The sequence below is a fragment of the Alosa alosa genome, chromosome 24 (assembly GCF_017589495.1).
Source record: "Alosa alosa isolate M-15738 ecotype Scorff River chromosome 24, AALO_Geno_1.1, whole genome shotgun sequence".
Taxonomy (NCBI): domain Eukaryota; kingdom Metazoa; phylum Chordata; class Actinopteri; order Clupeiformes; family Clupeidae; genus Alosa; species Alosa alosa.
Window position 1 is genome coordinate 10075471 of NC_063212.1, and position 25025 is coordinate 10100495.

At 41.1% G+C, this 25025-nt stretch overlaps 2 protein-coding genes across 2 annotated transcripts; both read right to left on the minus strand.

Annotated features, from left to right (window-relative positions):
• Window positions 1-687: 687 nt before the first annotated feature.
• Window positions 688-7008, minus strand: ovol1a (ovo-like zinc finger 1a). The gene is made up of 4 exons (XM_048236436.1): window positions 6466-7008; window positions 3070-3314; window positions 2581-2884; window positions 688-2212 (listed from the first exon to the last, which is right to left on the minus strand). The coding sequence occupies exons 1-4, from the start codon at window positions 6563-6565 to the stop codon at window positions 1848-1850; spliced, it is 1014 nt and encodes a 337-aa protein (XP_048092393.1). The 5' UTR covers window positions 6566-7008; the 3' UTR covers window positions 688-1847.
• Window positions 7009-11268: 4260 nt separating this feature from the next.
• Window positions 11269-23630, minus strand: LOC125289092 (E3 ubiquitin-protein ligase TRIM39). The gene is given in 10 exon segments (XM_048235771.1): window positions 11269-12359; window positions 14434-14460; window positions 14878-14922; window positions 16330-16374; window positions 17750-17900; window positions 18475-18672; window positions 18674-18709; window positions 19320-19415; window positions 19811-20466; window positions 23493-23630. Coding segments are annotated over 9 exon segments (1794 nt in total). The 5' UTR covers window positions 20465-20466; window positions 23493-23630; the 3' UTR covers window positions 11269-11817.
• Window positions 23631-25025: the final 1395 nt, after the last annotated feature.

Sequence of the window (25025 nt, forward strand, 5' to 3'; positions counted from 1 at the left end):
TCCTTAAAGTGTAAACGTTTTGCGGTTATTTTATTAACCCTTTGCATAATGAAAACAAAATCACCATAGCTTGAATATTTTACAAAAGCAAATATGTTGAATGATAACCCTTTGACGCCTTTAGGCAATTGTTTCCACATTCGGCAGACTTTGTCACACACTCATGATGGCTTGTGTTGGATCCGCAGGTCTATAAAAACTAAATAGCATACAACAAAACTACCCCCACCCCCAAATCCAAGAAAAAGCCCTATAATCTATCCTATTTCAGGATAGGCCAGTAAGTACTGTATAGAGGCATGAATGATGTGTATAGATGGAGATGCTTGTTATTAAATTGCCAGAGACCCACCTCAATTAAGGGTAAATCAAGGTGAAGTAGCTTTAAGAACTTGGTATTCTATGGGTACAGGTCTTAAGCTAAGCTTTGTCTACAAGCAAAAGTCAATATATTCTTACAAGATAGTAGCCTAATATCTGTAGTTGCACTGCCCGAGTACCGTTAAAGCCCTGGAACCCTTCAGGAGATGAGCGTTTATTTTGGAATCTGACAAGACCCAACAGGGGTCTGGAATCCAGTACATAGGCTAGGCTATGTCTTCCTGCAGCTCACACATTCACCCATAGACACACTGCGCTCCCATGCGCTTAACAGAAAATAATGCTCATTATTCTTGCAAAACAAGACCTCTGGAAAACATGATTTAATGATGAGTGTAGTGGTTCCCCCAAAAAATCTCACATCTTTGGCAAAGACAAGATACAACATATGATGCCGTTAGTGATCTAAAATGTTTGGTGCCTTACTTTCATTTACAATTTCAAAAATGAAGCTATAACCTATATAATGTTTTCTTCTCCAAACAGCATAAAGCTGCAGCAAGTTTTTGGCATACTTTATGTGATTTATGCAAGGTGTCAATTCCCCCCAAAAGACACAGGATCAGTATCAGTAGTAATGTAATGTGTTTCATGGGGAAAACATGCTGAAAGGGGGGTTGTAGTCAAAAAAGGACCATAGGCCTAATTGCTTGGTAAGGCTTCAACCACTGCCTTCCCTTTCAGGGTATACTACAATATTTACAAGCAAAAGTTGCACAATCACAATAGAAATCTGTAAAAATAAAAAAGGCAGAAAAAAACATCAACAACAGTAAAGACATATACAGATAAATATAAAGCTCTCTTTATACAACAATATTTTTCTGAATATATTAGTTGAGAAAATCCATTTTGAAAAACAAGCACAGATTTGTACAAGTCTGCTTGAATTCCATTACCCATGGCCATACCAGCAACACACCTTAAGTATAAATACCGTAGCCGTAAACAGCTCTATTAGAACATACCTCAACCATACATCGACACTGGACTGCTGGTCCGAACTTATTTCATGTGTGCCTTTACATCAAAGACAGGGGAAATAATATAGGCTATTTTAAGCATACAGTAGTGATTGCATTTAGAGAGTTCCCATCCTGAGTGCATGTGGCAGCTTACTTGTGCCAATTTCTAGTTACAGAATATAATGTTACACTTTTAAAACACATTAAGTCAACTGTCTACCCATCTCAAACCTTCTTTATTATAAGGTTAATGTGTAATGTATATGCAAAAGTACATAGAATTCATGTGATACCTTAATTGTAACCAAAAACCACAGTGAAGTACAAAAATATATAAATGCTACTTCAAAGATCCATTTGTCTATTGATTGTTAGTTTCCTTCTTGAAGTCCTTTGTTGACAAACTGAGCCAGGAGATGATCAAACACCACCTAGGCTTCTCCATTAGTCTGTCTCCACTAAAGCCCTACATGTTTCCGTTTATCACAGAGCAGCTCTTCTCTAACTGCCTCCGGATCCTGTAGTATCGTCACTATGTAGAGAAAGTGGGGACCCTGGTATTGACATCTCCTCTGCCATTGGAGCGTCTGATGGCGAGCCTATCGGCTTCCCGCCTGGACTTGCCATTTTACGCGTTGCCTTGTTGCGGAGGAACGTGCTGTTAGGATGCAGGGTGTGGAGATGGTCGATCAGGGCATCCTGTGTTGGCGCCGTGTGGCCGCACTCCTCACAGACGTAGAGTTTGTTGCGGCGTTCTTTGTAGGCGTACTGCTGCGTCACTCCGTGGATCTTCTTCATGTGGGACTCTAGCGAGCAGCGTTGTGTGAATGCCTTATCGCACGCGTTGCACTTGTATGGGCGAACACCTGCAGATGGCAAAAAAAAATCAAATATATAAATGAGATCATGGGTTCTTCTTACATTTCTCCAACACAAAATGAGTTTCCAGAAAATCAGAAAACAATATGAAGGGTTCAGATGCAAAAGCCTCTAAATGCCACCTATGTCAAAAATGAGATAAAGATGGTGAGGGGATGCTCTCCACACATAGTATACGCTAATCAAATAATTTAACTTCTAAACCCACTAAATACCACTCTCTTCCTGGTCTGAAATATCGATTTATAGGCAAAAACCTATAGGAGCCTGAATTTAAATGCTCATTTAAAAGAAAAGTGGTCAGACGGATTTAGAGGGTTTTGCATCTGAACTCTTCATATATTTTGGCATATACCTGTGTGAGTCCGAACATGTCGTTTGAGATCAAAGGTGTCATTGAATCCTTTCCCGCAGAAATTGCATGGGTGCCTTTTAGTGTCGTTATGGCACTTTAGGTGCCTGTTCAGCATACGTTGATACTGGAATGTCTTCTGGCATACATGACACACAAAGATCGGCGTTGTGGATGTGCCAGGGCCACCTGAGGTTGTTGTTGTTGTTGTTGTTGTTGTTGTAGTTACACCAGGGGGGACAAAAGGAATAACTGGATCTGTGCTGTCCTGACCTTGAAACTCACCAGGAAGCTCACCTGTAGTCACCTGTGGATGGGCAGAAACAAAGAAAGAGGCAAAGACAGTGAGTCAGAGACAGTGAGTCAGAGACAGTGAGTCAGAGCTTCATAGTGAAAGTATTTCTGGCAGATGTTTTTTTTTTCTGCACATGATCCAGCCTTCTCTTAGATATTATGCATTCAAATCAGATAGAACAGTTGCCAGAAACTCACCTTAATCTTTGAGCGTATATACTTGCTGCTGGTGGGCCTTTTACTGCTCTCAGGTCCTGGGCTAGAAGGCCGACCTAATGCAGTTGAGGAGGGTAGTTCAGCCGTAGGAACCACAGGATAGGACTCATGGGTATGGATCTGAGTTTGTGTCGGCAAGTTGTGATCTTTTTGTGTGGAAAGAAATGAGGCAAACTCGGCAGGACTGGCTTCCGTCTCCTCACTGAACACGGTAGGTATCATAGGTGCTAGAGAGACAGAGGAAGGGACAGAAAAAAAGATGTTATAACAGAAACATGCAAAAACATTCAAATGTAGCAACATTAATATGGTTACAGCTACACTATAGGTTAAGTCCCTTTTCTACAATGTGACTGGATTAAAAGTTGTTTAAATCACCAAGTCTTGGCCCTTTCAATCAAAACAGTAACTTTCGCTCTCCGAGTGAATCAACATGAACATTTATACAGATATTCTACAGTGTGCAATTGGTCATGAAAGAGTATTACACATAAAAAGAAACACCACCAAATCTCTAAAACAAGGTGTTTTTCTGGGAACAACGAAGCAGCTAACACGTATAGGCCAGGTGTACCCATAAGGCAAGTGTATGCATTGTATGTGTGCGTGTGTACTTTAAAAATCCTGAAAGGCAGGTGTGTGCGTATGTGCTGATAGTAAATGCATTGTCTTTCACTGGAGACAGACACTCCAGTTACAGCTCTACCAGTTGGACCAGCCAGGCTTGAGGCACTGGTTTGCTTTTGAGATGCTTCAGCTCAGTCCCTCTAGCAGAGTATGCAACTGGCATAGGCCTACAGACATATTTTAGTTGTGCCATTGTTACACAACACCTTTTAATTAGAAATATTAATATTGGACATATCCAAATATTTACTTTGTTTACTATCCACTGGGTAAAAGGTAGGCCTAGTCGCAGGCTCGCAGCGAAAATGTATAACCGGCTACCGGTGTGAGCAGGAACCTAATAAATAGAGTATCGGTTTACGCAGCAGCCATGGGATGGGCCGATATGCATTACCGTTAGGGCTACTACGTCGGTCTTTTTAACTTGAGTAAATGGGAGACTACGCCCTTCGATTCAAGTTAGTGCCTGCGCACCAGCGCGCCCACCTTTACGAAGGTTTAGGGGTTGATCCCAGCGGGGCGTGGCGACAGCAATCGATCGGTGTAGCGGAGAAAACGACACAAAACCTCTGTAGTAGCCCAGCCTACATAAAAACAACGGCAAGCTTTAATAGTTTCTACCCTTAAGGTTTCTCTCTCAGAGAGAAACATGGCTTGATATGGCTTTCCCTTTAGTGCAGGCTAATCTGTAACGTTAGCTGTTTGCTTACCCCTCCCTTTATCTACACCTGGACTGTGCTCTCAGTCACAGTGGGACAATGGAGACTATAAACTGGGGTTATGTTCAGTGTTATAGCATTAATTTCAAGATTTCATTCATTATTTTGACTATATAAATAAGAAAATCGTTTAAGAGTTTTCCGACACTATACGGGGCTCTATTTAAACCTTAAAGGTGCTCTTAAATATTCAGGAACAAGTAGGCCTTTTGTTTTTTCAGACCAGAACCCACTCAAATAACACATATTATTTACTCCGTAGACCTTAGACCTTAAAGTTTGTTAGCCTACATTTTTGTTTGTGGGAGGCTAATGACTATAGTCAATGACGACTCCCTGGCGTGGTGATCAAAAAAATAGACCGAGGCTCAACAGTGGTCTATTTTCGCGCAGTGGTACAATTGATATGCACGATAACACAGGCGCAAGAAAATAGGATTAGGACAATGGATGTGTAATTCGGTGAACAGGCATATAAAGGCAAGGAGCACTGAGTTGAAACATCAGCGGGCCGTGCCCTGTTTACTAAAGGTGTAGCGGGAAGGGGTGCCAACGCGGTAGAGTCCGTTATTTCCTTCCCTATACACTAAACATTAACCAAGTAAAGTCAGGCGCAAATCTGAAGCTTGTAGCCTCTACCCTGTTTTTGCCTCCTCTCTTTACCTTCGTTTATTCCCTGAATCAATAGCGATGTCGTGATTGTTTTACATTTTAGCTTACTCTAGTCTACAATCGATTTCAGAATAATTTCCAAAATAGGCCTACATCAAATGTAGGCTAAACATTAAACCAGCAAAATACACTATCTACCAAAGGCACATTTTTGGGTGCCGCGTGTAGTCCAAACGTCTATTATAAAAGTCTATTATTAAAGAAAATTATAAATAGGCCCATATTATCAGGTTCATTTTGAATTATATTGGTAAGCTCTGTTGGTAAGTTATGACTTCTAATTTACTAATTCGATAGACATATTGTTCATTCTATAACGCGTAATTACGCATTGACCTAAACAAAATCAAAAGGTACAAAATTAAGCAAGGCCATACTATGTCAAAATATAAATCACAAGCCTTGAAATAATTACTTTCAAGCTAAACAGACTATTAATATGGGCAATGGCATAGCTTAACCTACACCACTGACAAATGACTATAGCCGCACCAAACGGCTCCAAAATTAAGTCAACAGATTCATTCATTTATTTTTTTATTTATTTTTACGGGCGAAAAGTTTAGCTATGGCAACCCTCGGATGGACGGTTCGAGTAAGCAATAAACAGAAGACTATTCCGTTAGGTGACCATGTGCGTTATCGGATACCCGAGTTTGCTACACTACTTTGCATATGCCCGGCCTTTTTCTGATAATGCAAGAGATAACATTTGGCACACATCTAGGCGTCTTGAGGTTTAACATGCCTGCTACTAAACATGATATTTTTCGTATCACCTTGGTTATCTGATTTTTGGCAAATTGTCCTACATTTTTGACAGGTTCACCAATATAAGTAGGCCGTTACTAAAACACTATTGGGCAAACATACAGTTAAGACGAGCATAATTGAGGCGACAATGTTGCAACCAACGGGACTCAAGTTATAAGGAAGCCATTTGGGTCTGAAGGTCAACTTAAAGGGTTGTAACGGCTCCCTCGTTTTCATAACATATTTCATCCATGTTATAATAGATACTATTTAATTACTTAATAGTTATTATAATAACGGAAACAACAGGCTAGAGTTACAAATGTGGGATAAGGTAGACAGACCTACGTCGTCTCAAAACGATCTCAAGTTATTTTTTTCATTACCCACAACCAGGACTAGAACTAAGTTCAACAATAGTCTTACATCAGCCTAGCTTAGGCGAATTTGTTAAATGCTACAAATGAAAATGTTATTTTAAGTTGCAGTACCATGACCAGCAGGCCAACACAAAATATATACTAACATTCACCACCTATGTTTGTTTGATCATTCCCCACCGTTATGCGTAAAAGAAAGACTTTCCCGTCACGTTAACGGGTCTCACCTGGAATATAGATATCTCCACGCTCATGGTCGGGCAGCTCGCTCCAGTTCCGTTTGCCTGAAGAATTACTCGACTTTTTCACAAGGAAGGCTCGCGGCATGGTCTACTCTTGGTCACCCGTTATCTCCACGAGCTCACTATCGTAGGTCGCAATTAAGAAATAGGGAAACGAATTTGTAGGTTACGAGACGTTAGACGATGAAAGGTGAAGAGAAGTCCTCAGTAGCCTAGCTCATAACTGTTTTCCTACTCGACGAGCTCCTTTTCCGCTCTCTTCAAAGTTGGCTATACCTACGCAGGTACTCTGTCCTCTCCCACTATTTCGCCGTTTTCCAGACTATGCTCCTTCGACTTCGTGTGCTTCCTCCTAAGCTTAGTGGATGTGTAGCAAAGGTGCGTCTCAGGTGAACTCAGGTAGGTCTATGTACTCAAAATATTAATGGAGAAACGAGCGGATGCTGGATGAGAATTCCGTGTCATATACACCCAAAGACAAAACGAATTCAAAGGTTGACCTAAGCGCAGGTACTCATTTCAGCAGGAAACAGGTAACAGCGCGCATGCGTGTGGAAATAACGGTGACAACAAACCTGATCCAGGCTGCTCTCTACGTTTTACCTGTTCGACCGGTTTTCTTTCCTTTCCGTTCCCGTCTTTAACACTCCGCGTCGAGCTGAACAAGGGTTAGATAGAGCAGACCTATTTCAATTAAAATGTTTAAATCAATTATTTTTATGAAGTTATTTCGTCTGAGATTATCTCTAGAGTGTAACTTTATAAAAGATGAACACAGGCCCATGTTTGCACAAGGCTAGAGACATGTTTGGTTAGCTGCTGTCGAAGTGTGTATTATAATATGCACACGTTTTTTTTTACTCTTTTAAGGACCATATTGGTCAAATATGTACAAGTATATGTAGTCAAATCGGAGTCAATTATTCAGGCCATAGCATTTAAACAATTTGAAAACGGAAATAAACCTGATTTTGATGGAGGAGATTCCCTGTTAGGGTGTGTAATCTAGGCCTACTGGTTGAGCCTGTGTCATTTGCATGGTTGCAGTGGCAGTCAAGAAGTAGGCTAAGCAAGGCATTAGAAATGAAACTACACATCATGTGAAACCAAATCTACAGTTGCATCTAAATATCTGCAGACAAAAGCAGCTTCTAAGCACATTATTTAAATCACTTCATCAATCATTTGTTTGTCTTTTTAATTAGCCTACCCTATTACTCGCCACACCCTGTTCCCCCAGGTCAGACTCCCCAGGACAGATTTGACCCCCCCCTCCACACACACACTTTTGAAAATACTCCCCCACTTTTTGTACATTTAAATTTGTATGTATTAATTTAGCAGACACTTTTATCCAAAGTGACCTACAGCAAGATGAGTTTCAGACATGACATGACAGGCCAGGCCAAGATGAGTTTCAGACATGACAGGCCAGGCTGGAATGGATTGACATTGACCAATGAACTACGTCTGAAATAAGTTGCCTGTATGAGTATAATTAAACAACATAAGAGGAAGTTTCCATGGAAATTGTTTTCAGAAACGTCATTATCAACCATATCCACATTGTCAACCATATCCCGAAAGATTTAAATTCAAAAATTACTTTAAACTATTTAATCACAAATCACAGTATCACCGCAAAAGTTGTGCCACCACTTCAAATTACATTATAAGCAACAATCTGCATATTACATCCACTTCATTTGATCAACACAATGAATACAAGTAGGCATAAGCTACTGTATGTATCCACAGTGAAATGTGAATGTAAACATGCTTGATCTTGAATGGTAGAGGCAGAGGCGATATTTGTTTTAAAACACGGGATGAAGTTTAGGGTGAGGTGCACAATGCACAAGGAAGATATAAATAAAAAGAAAGTGGGAGTATGTGCATTCAGAATGAACGGTATGTGGTTTGGGCTGTTTGAGTGGTTGAGGCAGAAAATCTACCTCTCTATTTCTCCCTGCCTTCCTCATAAGCCATTTCCTCACTCTAGAAAATCACTCTTGTGAACCCCATAAGCTGTTTAGCAACTTTAAATGCAAATAATACATGTATGTAAATGCCTCATTCACAATCTTTTCTACACTTATAGACAAAGACAAGCAAACATGTTTTGGTTGTTTGCTTTCTTTTTTCCTGTTCCGTGACATTATAGTGTTTGTTTGACGATGACAGATTTTGCAGACTGATGAACCACTATGTTTGAAGGAATCTTTTCAATGGAACCATTGAACATGACAAGTTTTATTTTCTGTGAAAGGACTGTATTCACACACAGACACAGATGCGCAGACACAATGGCAGATGCACACCCACCCACCCACCCACACACAAACACACAAAACACACACAAAACACACACACACACACACACACACACACACACACACACACACACAAACACAAAAACACACAAGCACACACACACACACACACACACACACACACACACACACACACACACACACTTTTCATGTCAAGCTTTTGATTTCACCTATTTATTGGGATTCATCTGAGACAAACTTCTAAGTGGCATGGTAGCGGGAAAGTTAATATGAATACCTTAAGGAAAAACTGAAACAGTCTGTTATTCTTTTCCAACAACTACCCCACTGCCCCCCCCCACCCACACACACACACACTCCACTAATCTCTCCAGAACTGGCAAATACTGCAAATACAGGGAGCTACCCTGGCAGGAGCGGTTACCTGTCTTTGTGCTAACATGATGTGGAAGCCATACTGAAACTGTTATGTGTCAGTCACATTTCTGAACCATTTACAGTTTTTTTTCTGAATGCTTAAACTCTAATTGATTCTTATAGCACAATTTCTAAAACTATTAATACGTATAGCAAAACCACTCACTGAGTTTGCAAAACTAAAAGCACAAGCACTCTTTTTGTGGAAGTGTAAACACAACTCACTGCTTTACACTCTATTTCCAAATGATCAACAGACTCCTAGCAAAACTATACACATGTGGCTATTATTTACACTATTTTGCCAACTCTCTGGCACACTTTCTCATGTGAAAACTGTTAGGCAATCAGCCTAAGCACTATATATAAGCCACAGGTAATGTACAATGGGTACAATGGAGGGAGCAGGAAGAGTGAGAAGAGTAAGAATTAGAGGAGGCCGAAGAATAGGACGTGGAGGTGAAGAAGTAGGAGGAAGAGGATGCGGAGGTGAAGAAGCGAGAGGGAGAGGACGACAAGGACAAGGAGGTGAAGTTAGAGGAAGAGGACAAGGAGGAGCAAGAGGAGGAAGAGGGGGGGAAGAGGAAGGGTAAGAAGAGTAAGAAATAGCCCTTTTACAGGCAAAAAAATCAGTCTCATGGGGATATTGACCAGGCATCATGTCAGGCCTGGATACGGCATTCCAGAATATATTTTCCCCGGTGCCTTGGACTAGAGGACATTGCATGTGATGTAGACGAAATTTTGAGAGAGACTACACGATGTAGGCTGATTTTTTTTCTCAGTGAAATTGAAAACTGACAGCCTACCTTGTGCACAGAGAAAGCAAAAGCCAGATGTGTTTTCTATTCATACCATCACTGTGTAGTTGGCACATTGTGTGCTTATTATTGTGATGGCTTGTGTTTACTGTTTGATACGAAAACACAATTTTTATGAAAGTGTGAAGAGTTAAGCAAGGTGTGTTAGCTTTTGCAAGAGAACTACAATGGTTTGCTGATTTGGTGAAAGGTTTTCTTATTGGTGTGTAGGTTTTTGCAAAAATAGCCAATAGTTACAAAAAATGTGCTTAAGCATTCAGAAAAAACTGTAAGATGGAAAAAAGGTCACAAACAAAGGTGCACCAGGTCCTGCTCTTCCACATTCCTATGTGTATCATTAGGGACAATGAAATAGGCCTACTGTTAAGATACTGTAAAAAAGTTGTTGCAAGTAGCCCAGGTTTACACTACCACAGGATAAAAATAGAGCTTTATCTCAGCGAATGTGTAAGGAGAGGACGGGTTCACATTGTATTATCCTTTTTGGCACGCGATAAATACCCATAGGCTGCATGCATCACACAGTGACCTACACGCCCAGGATAAACATTTCCGCATCAGTTACAGTTGTTATGCATATGGCTACATGTTAATCTTGTTACTCAGGAGGCAAGATGACATTAGAGCGGTTCATTGAATAATGTTGAGATTTTGAGGTTGGTGGTTTCGTTTTCCAATTATCCCAAATTAACTCAGTAGCCTAGCGCTTGACATTGTTAAACAATACGGACATAAAAAAAAACGATAGGCTACCTAACACTTTTCAACACTGCAGAAATAAAATACAGTAGGCCTATAACGCCTCACTTAAACCTAGGTGCAACGAGGGAGCTGCCACCTAGGGGAGATTTAAAGCGATGTCGTAAGGAAAAATACCATCGACAGTTACTCTGGACATGCTGAGACAGGTACAGTATGGTTTGCAGAGCTAAAATACCGTTAGGATTTTAGTGTGGTTTGGGAGGTCTGTAGCGGGACAGACTGTAGACTAACTCGATTATAAAAAATAACCTAAGGACATTCCAAACACTAGGCTAAGATGTAGGTCTAGCTGTAATGTTGGGGCTGCAGCGAATTTATGAGTGGATAGGCTAGATGTAGGCCTACTATGGAACGAGGTATTTCGATTTTAACACACACACACACACGTACGCACACACACAGACAAAGAGAGAGAGAGAGATCCTGCTCCCTGGTGGAGAGAGAATGCGTTACCTCATTGCAAGATTGGATTAGAAAGACAGTCAACGCAGTTGAGAGGTTAACATCAGGCTTGAATGCATTTATTTGTAAGTCGACCTCCCTTACATTACTTTGATTGCCAACACATACAAATCTGATGGCTTTGGAATATATCGACATATAAAGAAAATGTGTACGATTCTTATGAATTATAACATAATATTTATAGAAACATTTAAAATATTCAGTTTTTACAAAGACCCTACACATATTTCACATCATCTCAGATATTAGAAATAACAAACAACAAAGTTCAACAGTTTACACTGTTATGAGTGCACAGGCCATTTTGTTGTGGGAATGGACTGACATTTTTCTAGACTGGAGTTGTCATTTGCCAGTTGAGTTCAAGTGTAAAAAAAATCCAGTTAACTGTTCCATCCTCACAAATCCTTGCATAACTCTAGTCATCACAATATATTCCAGCACATACACTGTACAACAGAAACCACACATTACCAAATAATTTCATCATACACCTGTGGGTGGGTACACACACACACACACACACACACACACACACACACACACACACACACACACACACACACACACACAACAGATTAGTCCAACGGCACAGGGGTGACGATAAGTGGTGCCTCGTTCTTGCCTGACTTGTTGGTACAGGGGCTGAAGAAAGGATGGATGGTCTCAGAGAACGTGTCTTGAAAGGTGTAAATGTGGACCTTTGCTTCCACATTATAGAAGGACACCTGGCCCTTTTCATAATCCACAAACACCCCAACTTTTTGTGGCCGCAGGCTGACGGACAAGCTGGTGGAAGGCTCTGTGCGGAAGGCATAGTTGGACTTGTCCCGCAGGCTCAGAAACCAGTATCCATTACTGGGGTTCACAGTGATTTTGCCCTTCCTGTTAACGGAGCGCCTGGCCACGCCCACGTCCCAGTCGGTTTTGCCCCCTACCTCCACCTCCCAGTAGTGCCGGCCAGAGTCAAAGCCCTCTCGGCCGAGCACACACACCACACGGTCAAACCGCTCTGGGTTGTCTGGTAGTGGCTGGTGCCGGTCTCCGCACTTCACCCTCTTTCTGTCTTCTGAGAGGATGAGTCGAGGATGGGCAGTGTATGGATCCAGAGTGATGTCCGCTGGTAGTGGAGAGCAATGAAGAAGTGAATGGGGGTTATGTGCTGGCCTTACAGATTAAATTATATACTAACTAAATGCAATATAATTTATTAAATCAGCTATACACACACACACACATATATATATTTATATATATATATATATATATATATATATATATATATATATATATATATATTTATATATATATATATATACAGTATATAGTTAAGAACAAAAATATTCATACCCCTGGCAAATATATATATTTTCAACCAGGGGGACCTGGTGACCTCAAAGTAAAGGGTAACACTAAAACAAGGGGCTACATTAAGATTCTGGAGGAAAAGATCAGGCAGTGTGCCGAGAGACCTACCCCAATAGACGGCATTGGACCATTAAACCACACAATGATCCAAAACATACAGCCAAACAAGGTAAGAAATAATGGTTAACAGAGAACAATATCAACATTTTAGAGTGGCCCAGCCAGAGTCCAGACCTCAATCTGTCAAAAAAGTGAGTACAAGGCCAGAGTGATGGCAAAGAATTGTTCCTGCTTCAAAACCCAGATTGCTGCTAAAATGGTGCGGTCTAGAATCATTGTGGAGACATGGAGAGGATTGGTAGGTATTATAAGAAGCATTTTGAGAGCTGTGAATGCAAATGAAGATGTTTCCACTGATTATTTAAAAAGGATATGAATAATTTTGGACTTGCCATTTTCCTTAAAAATGTTAAAAAAAGATGAAAACGCTTCCTTTTTTATTCCATGTTTCTACCACATTGTCCTATAACCTTTAGCCATGTGGCAGTGTCATTTTCAGTCAGAACAAACATATTGGTCAAGAGAAAATCAACATTAAATCAATATTTGCCAGGGGTATGAATAATTTTGTTCTTAACTGTACACACACACACACACACACACACACACTATATTGCCAAAAGTATTGGGTCACCTGCCTTGACTTGCATATGAACTTAAGTGACATCCTATTTTGTAATGTGACGTCAGTCCACCCTTTGCAGCTATAGCAGCTTCAACTCTTCTGGGAAGGCTTTCCACAAGGTTTAGGACTGTATTTATGGGATTTTTGACATATTCTTCCAGAACCGCATTTGTGAGGTTACACACTGATGTTGGACGAGAAGGCCTGGCTCTCAGTCTCCGCTCTAATTCATCCCAAAGGTGTTCTACAGGGTTGAGGTCAGGACTCTGTGCAGGCCAGTCAAGTTCATCCACACCAAACCATCCATGGCTTTATGGACCTTGCTTTGTGCACTGGTTCACAGTCATGTTGGAAATGGCCGTCCCCAAACTGTTCCCACAAAGTTGGGAGCATGGAATTGTCCAAGATCTCTTGGTATGCTGAAGCATTCAGAGTTCCTTTCATTGGAACTAAGGAGCCAAGCCCAGCTCCTGACAACCCCACACCATAATCCCCCCTCCACCAAACTTTACACTTGGCACAATGCAGTCAGACAAGTATGACAGAGTTTGGTGTGGATGAACTTGACTGGCCTGCACAGAGTCCTGACCTGAACCAGAACACCTTTGGGTGGAATTAGAGCTGAGACTGAAAGCCAGGCCTTCTCAGTGTGTGACCTTACAAATGCGCTTCTGGAAGAATGGTCACACTCCTAAACCTTGTGGAAAGCCTTCCTAGAAGAGTTGAAGCTGCTATAGCTGCAAATGGTGGACCGACGTCATATTAAACCCTATGGATTAAGAATGGGATGTCACTTAAGTTCATTATGCGAATCAAGGCATGTGATGCAATACTTTTGCCAATATAGTGTATATATATATATACTGCTCTGGAAAAATTAAGAGACCACTGCACATTTCCTACAGTGACATTTGAATGAGTTGACAGTCATATCATTCAAATGTCACTCAGTAACCATAGGATGGCATCAGAAAAATGTGCAGTGGTCTCTTCATTTGTTTCAAAGTTATATATATATAACTATATAAATATACTTTATTTTACTTTTATATTTTTTATGCAGGGAAATGCTATTAAAACACAATGACCATAGGTCGCCAATCATTTCTCCATTGGCTGTGCACAAACCCTTAGTTCATACCTGCATAGTCTTGTATCCTCTTTTGTTCTGAAACATAGACAACCATTGTCATTAGATCTTAAAACATAGTGGACATTTAAAGGAACCATATATAAGATTGTGGCCAAAACTGGTACTGCAATCACTTTCAAATTACTGTAGATCGGTGTATCCCCTCCCCCACCCCCCTGACTCAAGGTTGCCAACACGGATGCCGAAACACTACTGACTTTGTGATTAGTAGCATGACAAAACACAACATCAACATCAGTTGAGGGCTGCAACTTCACTTTTTAAATGACAAAATCCTGGCCGGACTACTGTTGTCAGTGATATAAGTATTTGAAATTAACATGATTTCTTAATGTCTAGTGACATATCAGGGCCATTTTATGATTAATTGAAATACATTTCTTACATACGGTTCCTTTAAAGGTGAAATTAAATGAGAAAAATGGTACTTACTTGGTTGGAACTTCATCAAAGAAGATTCCATGTGATTCTGGATACCTATGAAAAATTTAAAATGAAAAGCATCAGAAACAGAAATCGCTTGAACAGACATTCCTAAGCACAGTATATAATGCACATTATTTGAGTAAAGGAAGTCCATGAAGTTGGAATGATAATTCACTATATTGTAGCTAATAGTCTTAAGAATACAAACTGTTCAATCATAAAACTCCAATTTATTTTCTAAAGAAAAAATAGGCCTTGTAGGCCTTGTAATGACAACCTAAAAGACAGTTCAGACGTTTTCTCAAGTCAGTTGTGGGAGTCAATAATTTTTTGTTATACATAACATTTCTTAATTATACATACTATATACAACAATTTCATATTTTAAGCACTGTATTATTGCCATACCACAAAGGAATGTCCTGAAAAAATGCACATTTGACTCATTCATCACCATTTAAGCTGTCACAGAGTACTTCCATGAACCACCACATGGTGGCACTACAACACACTACAACAGGATTATATTGTCAACATTTTGAATAAAAGATCATATTTAGGAATAACCAAAATGTATACCAAAGCTTTCATAATTTACTCAATTAACTGTAATCCAGTGTGTGGAGTAATCATGGGGAAATATCTTAATATTGTTTTAATATTCTTTTTTTGTTTTACAGTCTACAACAAGTGTTTCTAATAGTGTTTCTAATTCCAAAGGTGGGCAAAGTAGGCTAACGGCTAAAGCTAATATAATAATAAGGCAAGAAGCTTTTTGCTAATGTCACACAAAGAGCATGATCCTCAGTTCAAACATCCGTGGATCAGGAGCAGTGCTCCCTCACTACACGGTAGCTCAAAATAATCCAACGTAGTTTTGGGTGTTTTGGCGACTCTAGAGCGCCCCCTAGACTTGCGAAATATTTATATTTTACCTTGCCATCATGAATACTTCTTACCGCTTGAGTTAATCATTAATCATTAATCATTTAAAGCACACACAGCTCAGGCATGGGGAATGGTTTACACTATATTTTATAGGATAACCAGAACAATGTCAAATGTACTTTTACATAATGGCATACAGGCAATATTCCGATTCTAAATTACTGTAGATCGGTGTATCCCCTCCCCCACCCCCCTGACTCAAGGTTGCCAACCCGGATGCCGAAACACTACTGACTTTGTGATTAGTAGATAGGTGGAGGGTGGCACATCAGGCCAAAACACAATATGACATGACAAAACACAACATCAACATCAGTTGAGGGCTGCAACTTCACTTTTTAAATGACAATATCCTGGCCGGAGTACTGTTGTCAGTGATATAAGTATTTGAAATGAACATGATTTCTAAATGTCTAGTGACATATCAGGGCCATTTTATGATTAATTGAAATACATTTCTTACATACGGTTCCTTTAAAGGTGAAATTAAATTAATAAAATGTTACTTACTTGGTTGGATCTTCATCAAAGAAGATTCCATGTGATTCTGGATACCTATGAAAAATATAAAATTAAAAGCATCAGAAACAGAAATCGCTTGAACAGACATTTCTAAGCACAGTATATAATGCACATTATTTGAGTAAAGGGAGTCCATAAAGTTGGAATGATAATTCACTACATTGTAGCTAATATTCTTAAGAATACAAAGTGTTCAATCATAAAACTCCAATTTATTTTCTAAAGAAAAAATAAAGGCCTTGTAATGACAACCTAAGACAGTTCAGACGTTTTCTCAAGTCAGTTGTGGGAGTCAATATTTTTTTGTTATACATAACATTTCTTAATTATACATATACAACTTCTTACTTCTCAATTTCATATTTTAAGCACCGTATTATTGCCATACCACAAAAGAATGTCCTGAAAAAATGCACATTTGACTCATTCATCACCATCTAAGCTGTGACAGAGTACTTCCATGAACCACCACATGGTGGCACTACAACACACTACAACAGGATTATGTTGTCAACATTTTGAATAAAAGATCATATTTAGGAATAACCAAAATGTATACCAAAGCTTTCATAATTTACTCAATTAACTGTAATCCAGTGTGTGGAGTAATCATGGGGAAATATCTAAATATTGTTTTAATATTCTTTTTTTGTTTTACAGTCTACAACAAGTGTTTCTAATAGTGTTTCTAATTCCAAAGGTGGGCAAAGTGTAGGCTAAAGGCTAAAGCTAATATAATAATAAGGCAAGAAGCTTTTTGCTAATGTCACACAAAGAGCATGATCCTCAGTTCAAACATCTGTGGATCAGGAGCAGTGCTCCCTCACTACACGGTAGCTCAAAATAATCCAACGTAGTTTTGGGTGTTTTGGCGACTCTAGAGCGCCCCCTAGAGTTGTGAAATATTTATATTTTACCTTGCCATCGTGAATACTTCTTACCGCTTGAGTTAATCATTAATCATTAATCATTTAAAGCACACACAGCTCAGACATGGGGAATGGTTTACACTATATTTTATAGGATAACCAGAACAATGTCAAATGTACTTTTACATAATGGCATACAGGCAATATTCAGAGCCTTTATTTGACAGGATAGTGAAGAGAGGGCAGGACATGAGTGAGGGAGAGATGGGGAGTGGGTTCAGGAAATGACCTCAGGTTGACCTTGAGCCTGGGTCCCTGTGGGGCACTGAGTATCTTCGAGGTAGAGATGCCGATGCTACCGCTGCGCTATGGCACATCTCTTACAGTATCTTATAGCATAATACAAATGGCTGATGTTGCTTGCTGATAAGAGTATGTCAATATTCACTTTTCTGTCAAGGTTGTCTGAGAAGCTGTATATGCATCTCTGCCACTGATCTAGGCATCTCTGAGGCAACAGAAAGGTCACTCATACTCACCTACTTCTGGAAGTCTCTGTAACTCCTCCTGGAAGCGCTCCAGTAGCTGACACACACTCTGGTACACTCTCCTGGTCCCGAGGTCAGAGGTCACAGAGACCTCAGACCAGTCTTTGATTGGTGGAGGACTGGAAACGGCCGAGTAGTAGCTCTAAGCACAGGAAACGAGAGAGGAGTCTTGAACTCTTATACAGGCATCTTATATCAGTGGTCACTATCTCAGCACCTTACAGCCAAGTTCAGGAGCTACACAGTCAAGGTACAGGATATTAATATGCAGCTATCTTGTTCTATGTTTCTTTCTTTTAAATAATATACTATCTATAGTATTCCTATAAGATTATTATAACATTTTGTCCTAAGATTCCTATAGATTTTTGTTAGGGAATTTACATCAAAGTTCAGGAACAGTCAAGATACATGATAATAATATGCAGTTATCTTGTTCTTTAGATATGATCGTTTGTTATGTCAGTAAATCTACCTACTGGACATACATACTGGATATACACAGGACAGGTGTTTAATTCCTAGTGCTATAGATAAGGGTTTTCCCACAATCAACCACCAAGCCTATGTACCATTCAAAACAAAATCACCAACAAAGCAACCTTTGAGGGCAAAACCATCACCAGCAGAGCAGCCTTCGAGAGCATTTGACTGGGGTTCTCAAGCATGAGTATTCTAGAACATATTGGGGCCTAAAGTCCTATTGGAGTACTGACCTTCAGACACTTGACGTAGTCGTCAGCATGGAGCAGGTTCCCCAGCGTGCTGCTCCTCTTCTTCAGCTCCAGCACCTCCTGCTCCAGCTCGCGGATCATCCCCTCGGCCTGGTGCTCCGCCGAGCACCTGTTCATCTCGATCACCTCCAGCAGCTCAGCCTGGCTCCGCTCGATGGACGCCATCAGCGTGGAGAACACTCTGGACGCTCCCTTGAGTCTCCCGCTCGGCGGACATCTTGAATTTTATGATGGGGGTAAGGGAGGGGAATGGGTAAACCCAGTAATAGAGTTATCACTTGGATAAGATTGGACCAAGATTTTTTTGATCATATTCACTGAAATCGACACTATGCTCCGACAGAATAACATAAATCAGCCGGTTTTAGAAAAAAACCTCCACCTAGAGCCTATTATTTGTTTTGCAAAAATCCACAGCTCCCAGTTCTTCTGGTCCAGTGAGAGCAGGGCTGTGTGAGATCTGACAATCACAGTCTGGTGCAGTCTGGTGCGCACTGACGAGCACAAACTCGATGAGAGGGTGCTCGGTGGTAGTGGGGGAGGGGCATGAGAGTTGTAAACATTCAACATTTTGGCTAAGTCCCCTCAATCTGTCAGACTTGCCAACTGCAGCTTTAACCCCACGTTGCTATGGGATTCTATGACAATAGCCCTTGTAATATAATTTACATGTGTAAGTAGCTTTGGATAAAAGTGTCTGCTAAATGAATACATGTAAATGTACTCTCACAGTTTATGTATTGAATATTGTACATAAGGGACATACTGTGTAAGTGACACTGCTAGTAAAAACAGCATGAAAATGCTCATGTCAGATGTCAGCTTACCTTGATATCCACCAGGGATGATTTGATCTCCTCCACCTTTCGTAGTCTCTCGCTGATCATTTCCTGTATCTCATGCTCCCTGATGCTTATCTGTGACTAAGGTGGTACACAGAGATGATAAACAGGAAATGGCAACTCTTTGTAGCATTGGAGATGCGAAAGAAATTATTCATTTTGACAACAAGAAATATGAGGAGTCTTTCACAAAACCCTATGAAATCCCTGTAAATCAAATGGTAGACCCCACTGCTCCCAACATAAGACAAGATCATGGATTTGATTCCAAGAACACACACTAATAGATGATAGCTCTAAGTTAATATTCAAAGCTAGTTATTATGCACCATAAGTTGCTTTGAGTAGAAATCCCAGCCAAATAAATTACAAAATGCAATATGAATATAATAATATAATATCAAAATAATTCTAAATAAATAAAAAATAAATCTTTCTCCAGTGGACACATGAAGTTACAGATCCCTCTAACCCACCTTACTTTCATGCCAGTGACTCTCTGCTGAGACGACGCTGTGAGACTCATGGCCATGTTCAGCGCACTCGACACAGATGCACTGCTGGTCGGTCCTGCAGAACATGTCCAGCTGCTGCTGGTGTTTGGTGCAGAGCGCGACCCTTTTGGCATCGGCTGCCCCGCTGAATGTGTACCTCCGGTAGGACACCCGGCGGGTGAACGACGAGGGGTCAGTGGCGTCTTGGGAATTTTCCGGAGGCGGCGGCATCACCGCAACGGTGCCTGGGGCGTTCTCTCGATGAGAGTTCTTGGGGATCTTGATTTTCACCTGTGTGATCAGATCCCCCGGGATCTCCTCGCGTTTGGTCAGCCGTTCCTCTCCTCTGCTGCAGGCTTCTTTCCCTGACCCAAGAGGCCCCCGGCCACCCGACATCCCTCTTTTAAACTGCTCGCGATCTCACGCGAGCAGCTCGGGTTGACGGGCTGGCGGCTTCTTCCGGAAGCTTTCTTTGCAGAGGGGACACTGGCACAGCTTGGCGCCCTCCCAGTAGCGGCCGATGCAGGTCATGCAGAAGCTGTGTCCGCACGGGGTGGACACGGGGTTGTCGAACACGTCCAGACAGATGGAACACTGGAACTGCTCCTCGGACAGGAAGCTGCGAGTGAAAGGCATGTCTAGAGGAGAGGAGAGGAGAGGAAGGAGGTGGGAGGAGAGGAGAGGAGGAAGGAGAGAAGGGATGGAGATGGAAGGAGAGGAGAGGAGGTGGTAGGAGAGAAAAGAGGTGGAAGGAGAGGAAAGAGGTGGAAGGAGAGGAGAGGAGGAAGGAGAGAAGGGATGGAGATAGGAGGGAGAGGAGGAGGAGGGAGAGATAGGAGAGAAGATGAAGGAGAGGAGGGAGAGGAGGAGTAGGAAGATGAAGAGGAGGAGGGAGGAGGAGGAGAGAAGATGAAGGGAGAGGAGGGAGGAGAGGAGGAGAGAAGATGAAGGGAGAGGAGGGAGGAGAGATAGGAGAGAAGATGAAGGGAGGAGGGAGGGAGAGATAGGAGAGAAGATGAGAGGAGGGAGGAGGAGAGAGGAGATAGGAGAGAAGATGAAGGGAGAGGAGGGAAGGAGAGGAGGGAGAGATAGGAGAGAAGATGAAGGGAGAGGAGGGAGGAGAGGAGGGAGAGAAGATGAAGGAGAGGAGGGAGGAGAGGAGGGAGAGAAGATGAAGGGAGAGGAGGGAGGGAGAGATAGGAGAGAAGATGGGAAGGAGAGGAGGGAGGAGAGATAGGAGAGAAGATGAAGGGAGAGGAGGGAAGGAGAGGGAGAGATAGGAGAGAAGATGAAGGGAGAGGGAGGGAGGAGAGGAGGGAGAGATAGGAGAGAAGATGAAGGGAGAGGAGGGAGGGAGAGAGGGAGAGAAGATGAAGGGAGGAGGAGGGAGAGATAGGAGAGAAGATGAAGGGAGAGGGAGGGAAGGAGAGGAGGGAGATAGGAGAGAAGATGAAGGGAGAGGGAGGGAAGGAGAGGAGGGAGAGATAGGAGAAAGATGAAGGGAGAGGAGGGAGGGAGAGGAGGGAGAGATAGGAGAAAAGATGAAGGGAGAGGGAGGGAGAGATAGGAGAAAAGATGAAGGGAGAGGAGGGAAGGAGAGGAGGGAGAGAGGGAGAAAGATGAAGGAGAGGGAGGGAAGGAGAGGAGGGAGAGATAGGAGAAAAGATGAAGGAGAGGAGGGAGGAGAGAGAGAGATAAGAGAAAAGATGGGAGAGGGAGGGAGGACATGGAGGGAGAGGAGAGGAGGGAGAGAGATGATGGAGGTGGAGGGAGGTGGAGAGGAGAATTATGAAAGGGACCGATCGTGGAAGTGGAGACATGATGAAGGAGAGAAAGGAGAAAGATGGAGAGAAGGCGCAGAGTGAATGATAAGTTGGAGAAGGAACAGTAGCCAAATGGAGAAAGGAGATAGAGTGTAAGAATAATGGGGTAAAAAACATGAAACAGGATGCTTTATATTAGATAAGAAATATCTAAATAACTAACCCTACATGTTTTAATGTGGCGTTGAGATATTTTGACAAATGAACTGAATAAAAGGATCTCTCTTCCTGATTAGGATAGAGATATAACATCATTTGTTCAGCCTCAATGACATTAAAGCAACTGCTATCAGTCTCATGTTCAGGTACCTCTTATGGACAATAGACGCTGCAAAGTTAGTTTAGGGCACAAAACATGATATCTTTAAATACATTTAAAGATAAGTGGAAATATTTTGACTTTGCAGTGTTTTACTGTTCTGCATGGCTGCGTCAGTAGCTGTCTGCTCCGGATTGCCAGGTTGCCACTAATCAGAGTCTGATTCAGTGTAGTCCACGTGAGATGGGATGACCAACGCCATCTCCTGTCAGCCTGGAAGGATACTTAAACCCTAACTATTTCCTTGTCTAGTTAGAGCAGCTGATGGATCTTTAGGTGAAGTCATGCTGTCTCTCCCATGATGCGCATCATTGTAAATAAACTCTGTTCCTGATTTTTCATACTATTGGTCTGACTGGGTCTCTATTAAATCTATGGTATCAAAATGACCATCAGTTTTTGACAGCTCCCAGGAGATAAGCATTGAGTGAGCTCGAATGTGTGCCAGAGGAAAAAAATAAGATCTTGTACATTTCAAACTAGTCCTTCTATCAATCCATCTTCAACTGGAATGAAACCTGACTGGAATCACCGTAGCAAAACTATTTTGTAACTCAACAACAATGTGCTTATCAGACTGCTTAGTCACTGGGAGCACAAATATTCATATGGTCCGCTACATTCATGCTGGTCTCTTTTTCATCAATGCATGACAGTTCTAACAGGTCAGATCCAAGGGCTTAAGTTTGTACTAGGGCTGTCAATCGATTAAAAAAATTAATCTAATTAATTACATACTCTGTGAGTAATTAATCTAAATTAATGGCATATCTAATTTTTGCTGAGAAAGTATTTTAAATATTTAAATTCAAATGAATAATTGAATAATCAGCATTAGTGACATTAAAGTTCAAAAACTCTTTCATTATTATTTTCACTGTTCAAATAATGGCCATAATAATCTATGATATGACCTAATATGCTGAAGAAATAAATTCAAAAGTGCTTCGGGAAAAAGTTTTTTTCACATACAAGGCATTTCATTCACTAGGGGACACAATGAAAATAAATGAACACTCCCCTCAATGTCAACACTATTTTTTCCATTGATGTGCGACTTTAGAGTTGACAAACTCCGGTGATATGCAAATTCCTTGCTGCAGACATTGCAGAGGACTTTATTTTAACACTTTATTTATCAACACTTTATTTTTGTCAACACCATCAGGCCGTTTTGGTCTAGGATCTAGGATCTAGGAAGCACATTTTCTTCTCTCTCCTTCATTTTACAGTAATAGTTACTAACTAGAACGGCTCGGGGTCAAAGGTCATACGGAATCGATTAATCTGCGTTATTTTTTTTAAACAGTTATTTTTTCTCAAATTAATTAATCGAAATTAATCAGTTATTTTGACAGCCCTAGTTTGTACATATGTATATTAATTGCACAAAAATATTCTGCATTCTTAATACAGCATAATTTCATAAAAGAGTGCAGTTTGTGGCTCACCTTTAGAGGCATATTGATAAAGCCCTGAACAACAGATTATAGAGTCACAGATACATTCATCTGCATCTTACCTGTGCAAGTAGCCCTTCACCTCTCAAGACCACTGCTTTAGTCACCAAATCTGTATGTATGAGGTTGAATGTATGTGGTCTGTCCTCTGTTCAGACACGTGTGGATGAGGGTGTATCCTCTGAGCTTAATGGTGCTACTCTAAGAAAAGAAGGCACGACTGACGTCAGTCACTACACAGATTGGTTTTTGTCATCTGGGCTGCGGGCCTCCTCAGCCCCTCCTTCCCGCACTACAAATGGACAATTCAAACTAACCTGTCAGACAGGACAGGAGCTTATAGTGGACATCATCTTTTTTTTTGCAAGAAGTTACACTGCATGTGTGGCTATTTTACATGTAGCCCAGCTGTTTTCATTTTTAAGTTCAGTTTAAGTTACACTCTTAAAACGAATGTGCTGAAAGCAACACAACTTTTTTACACATCTCTGTGTCCAAATAGAGACAGCACATTTGTTTTAAGAGTGCAGCTGTTTTCACTTTTAAGTTCAGTTTAAAGCAATGGTTTGGAGTTATTTAACCCTAGAGCACCATGACCCCAAATCAAACACCCTCCCAGAACCTGTTTTCCCTTGGTCGAATCCTGGTCGAGTAGCGCTGTCAGAAACTAATGAGTTTCTGCAGGCTAATGGAACCAACTTTTATCTCGTAAATTACCCCACTAATAATGCCCTGAATGAAACTTCTACAGTATGTTCTTTACTCATAAAACGAGGCATTGGAAAGTTTGTAGGTACACCAGGAGTTTATTTAAATAACACTTGCCTGATGGATGCTATTATCTGTTACTAAACCGCTGCTTTGACGTTACTTCTGTGTTCTGAAGTGAGAGGGCTTCATCCAGATCAAGGTTCAGCACAAGATGAAATTGGCCTGTTTTGGAGTTTACAATAAATAATTTTATCTTGTAGGTTAGATTTGTTGGTCAACAACTGCAGCACCATGGAAAAAAACAATTGAGCAAGAACAGGTTCCATCCGGACGTGCAGTGGGTACATTCCGTCTGAGAAGATTTATCTCAGTGATAGTACCGGCTCATTTGGAGAGTGGTATTATATAAGCACATATGCATCTGGTGAACACATTCAGGAATGTGACACACAAATAGCCAGATAAGAGAGGAGAATAAGGCTGTGTTCCAATTTGCATACTTCTGCACTGTGCTTGTGTATCGTGCCCAAATTTCCGTCAATGATTCGAAAACCGTGGGGTTTAGGAGGACCATTTTTTTGTATGTTGATCTCAAGGGGCCATGTCAACCTATTCCATAACCACTCATTTCATGTATAAGCCACCTAGTTAAACACAAAAAGTAAAAATGAGGTGTTGTAATTGAAGGTATCTGTGACCTAACATAGTCAAAACTGCACGAAATTGGAAGTGTAGGATCATTATGACACCCTCTGTATGCACGCCAAGTTTTGTGGAATTCCGTTCATGGGGGCCCACAATAAATTAATTTATGTTACTATACACCAACTGGCCTGTAGGTGGCCGGAGACAGTTTTCTGTGAATATCTCGAGAACTGTAGGGC

Coding starts and splice junctions, on each gene's coding strand:
- ovol1a (XM_048236436.1), bottom strand. CDS start 6,565: ATGCCGCGAGCCTTCCTTGTGAAAAAGTCGAGTAATTCTTCAGGCAAA. Junction 3,315..6,465: donor TGGAGATATCTATATTCCAG/GTGAGACCCGTT, acceptor CTGTCTCTCTAG/CACCTATGATACCTACCGTG. Junction 2,885..3,069: donor ATATACGCTCAAAGATTAAG/GTGAGTTTCTGG, acceptor GCCCATCCACAG/GTGACTACAGGTGAGCTTCC.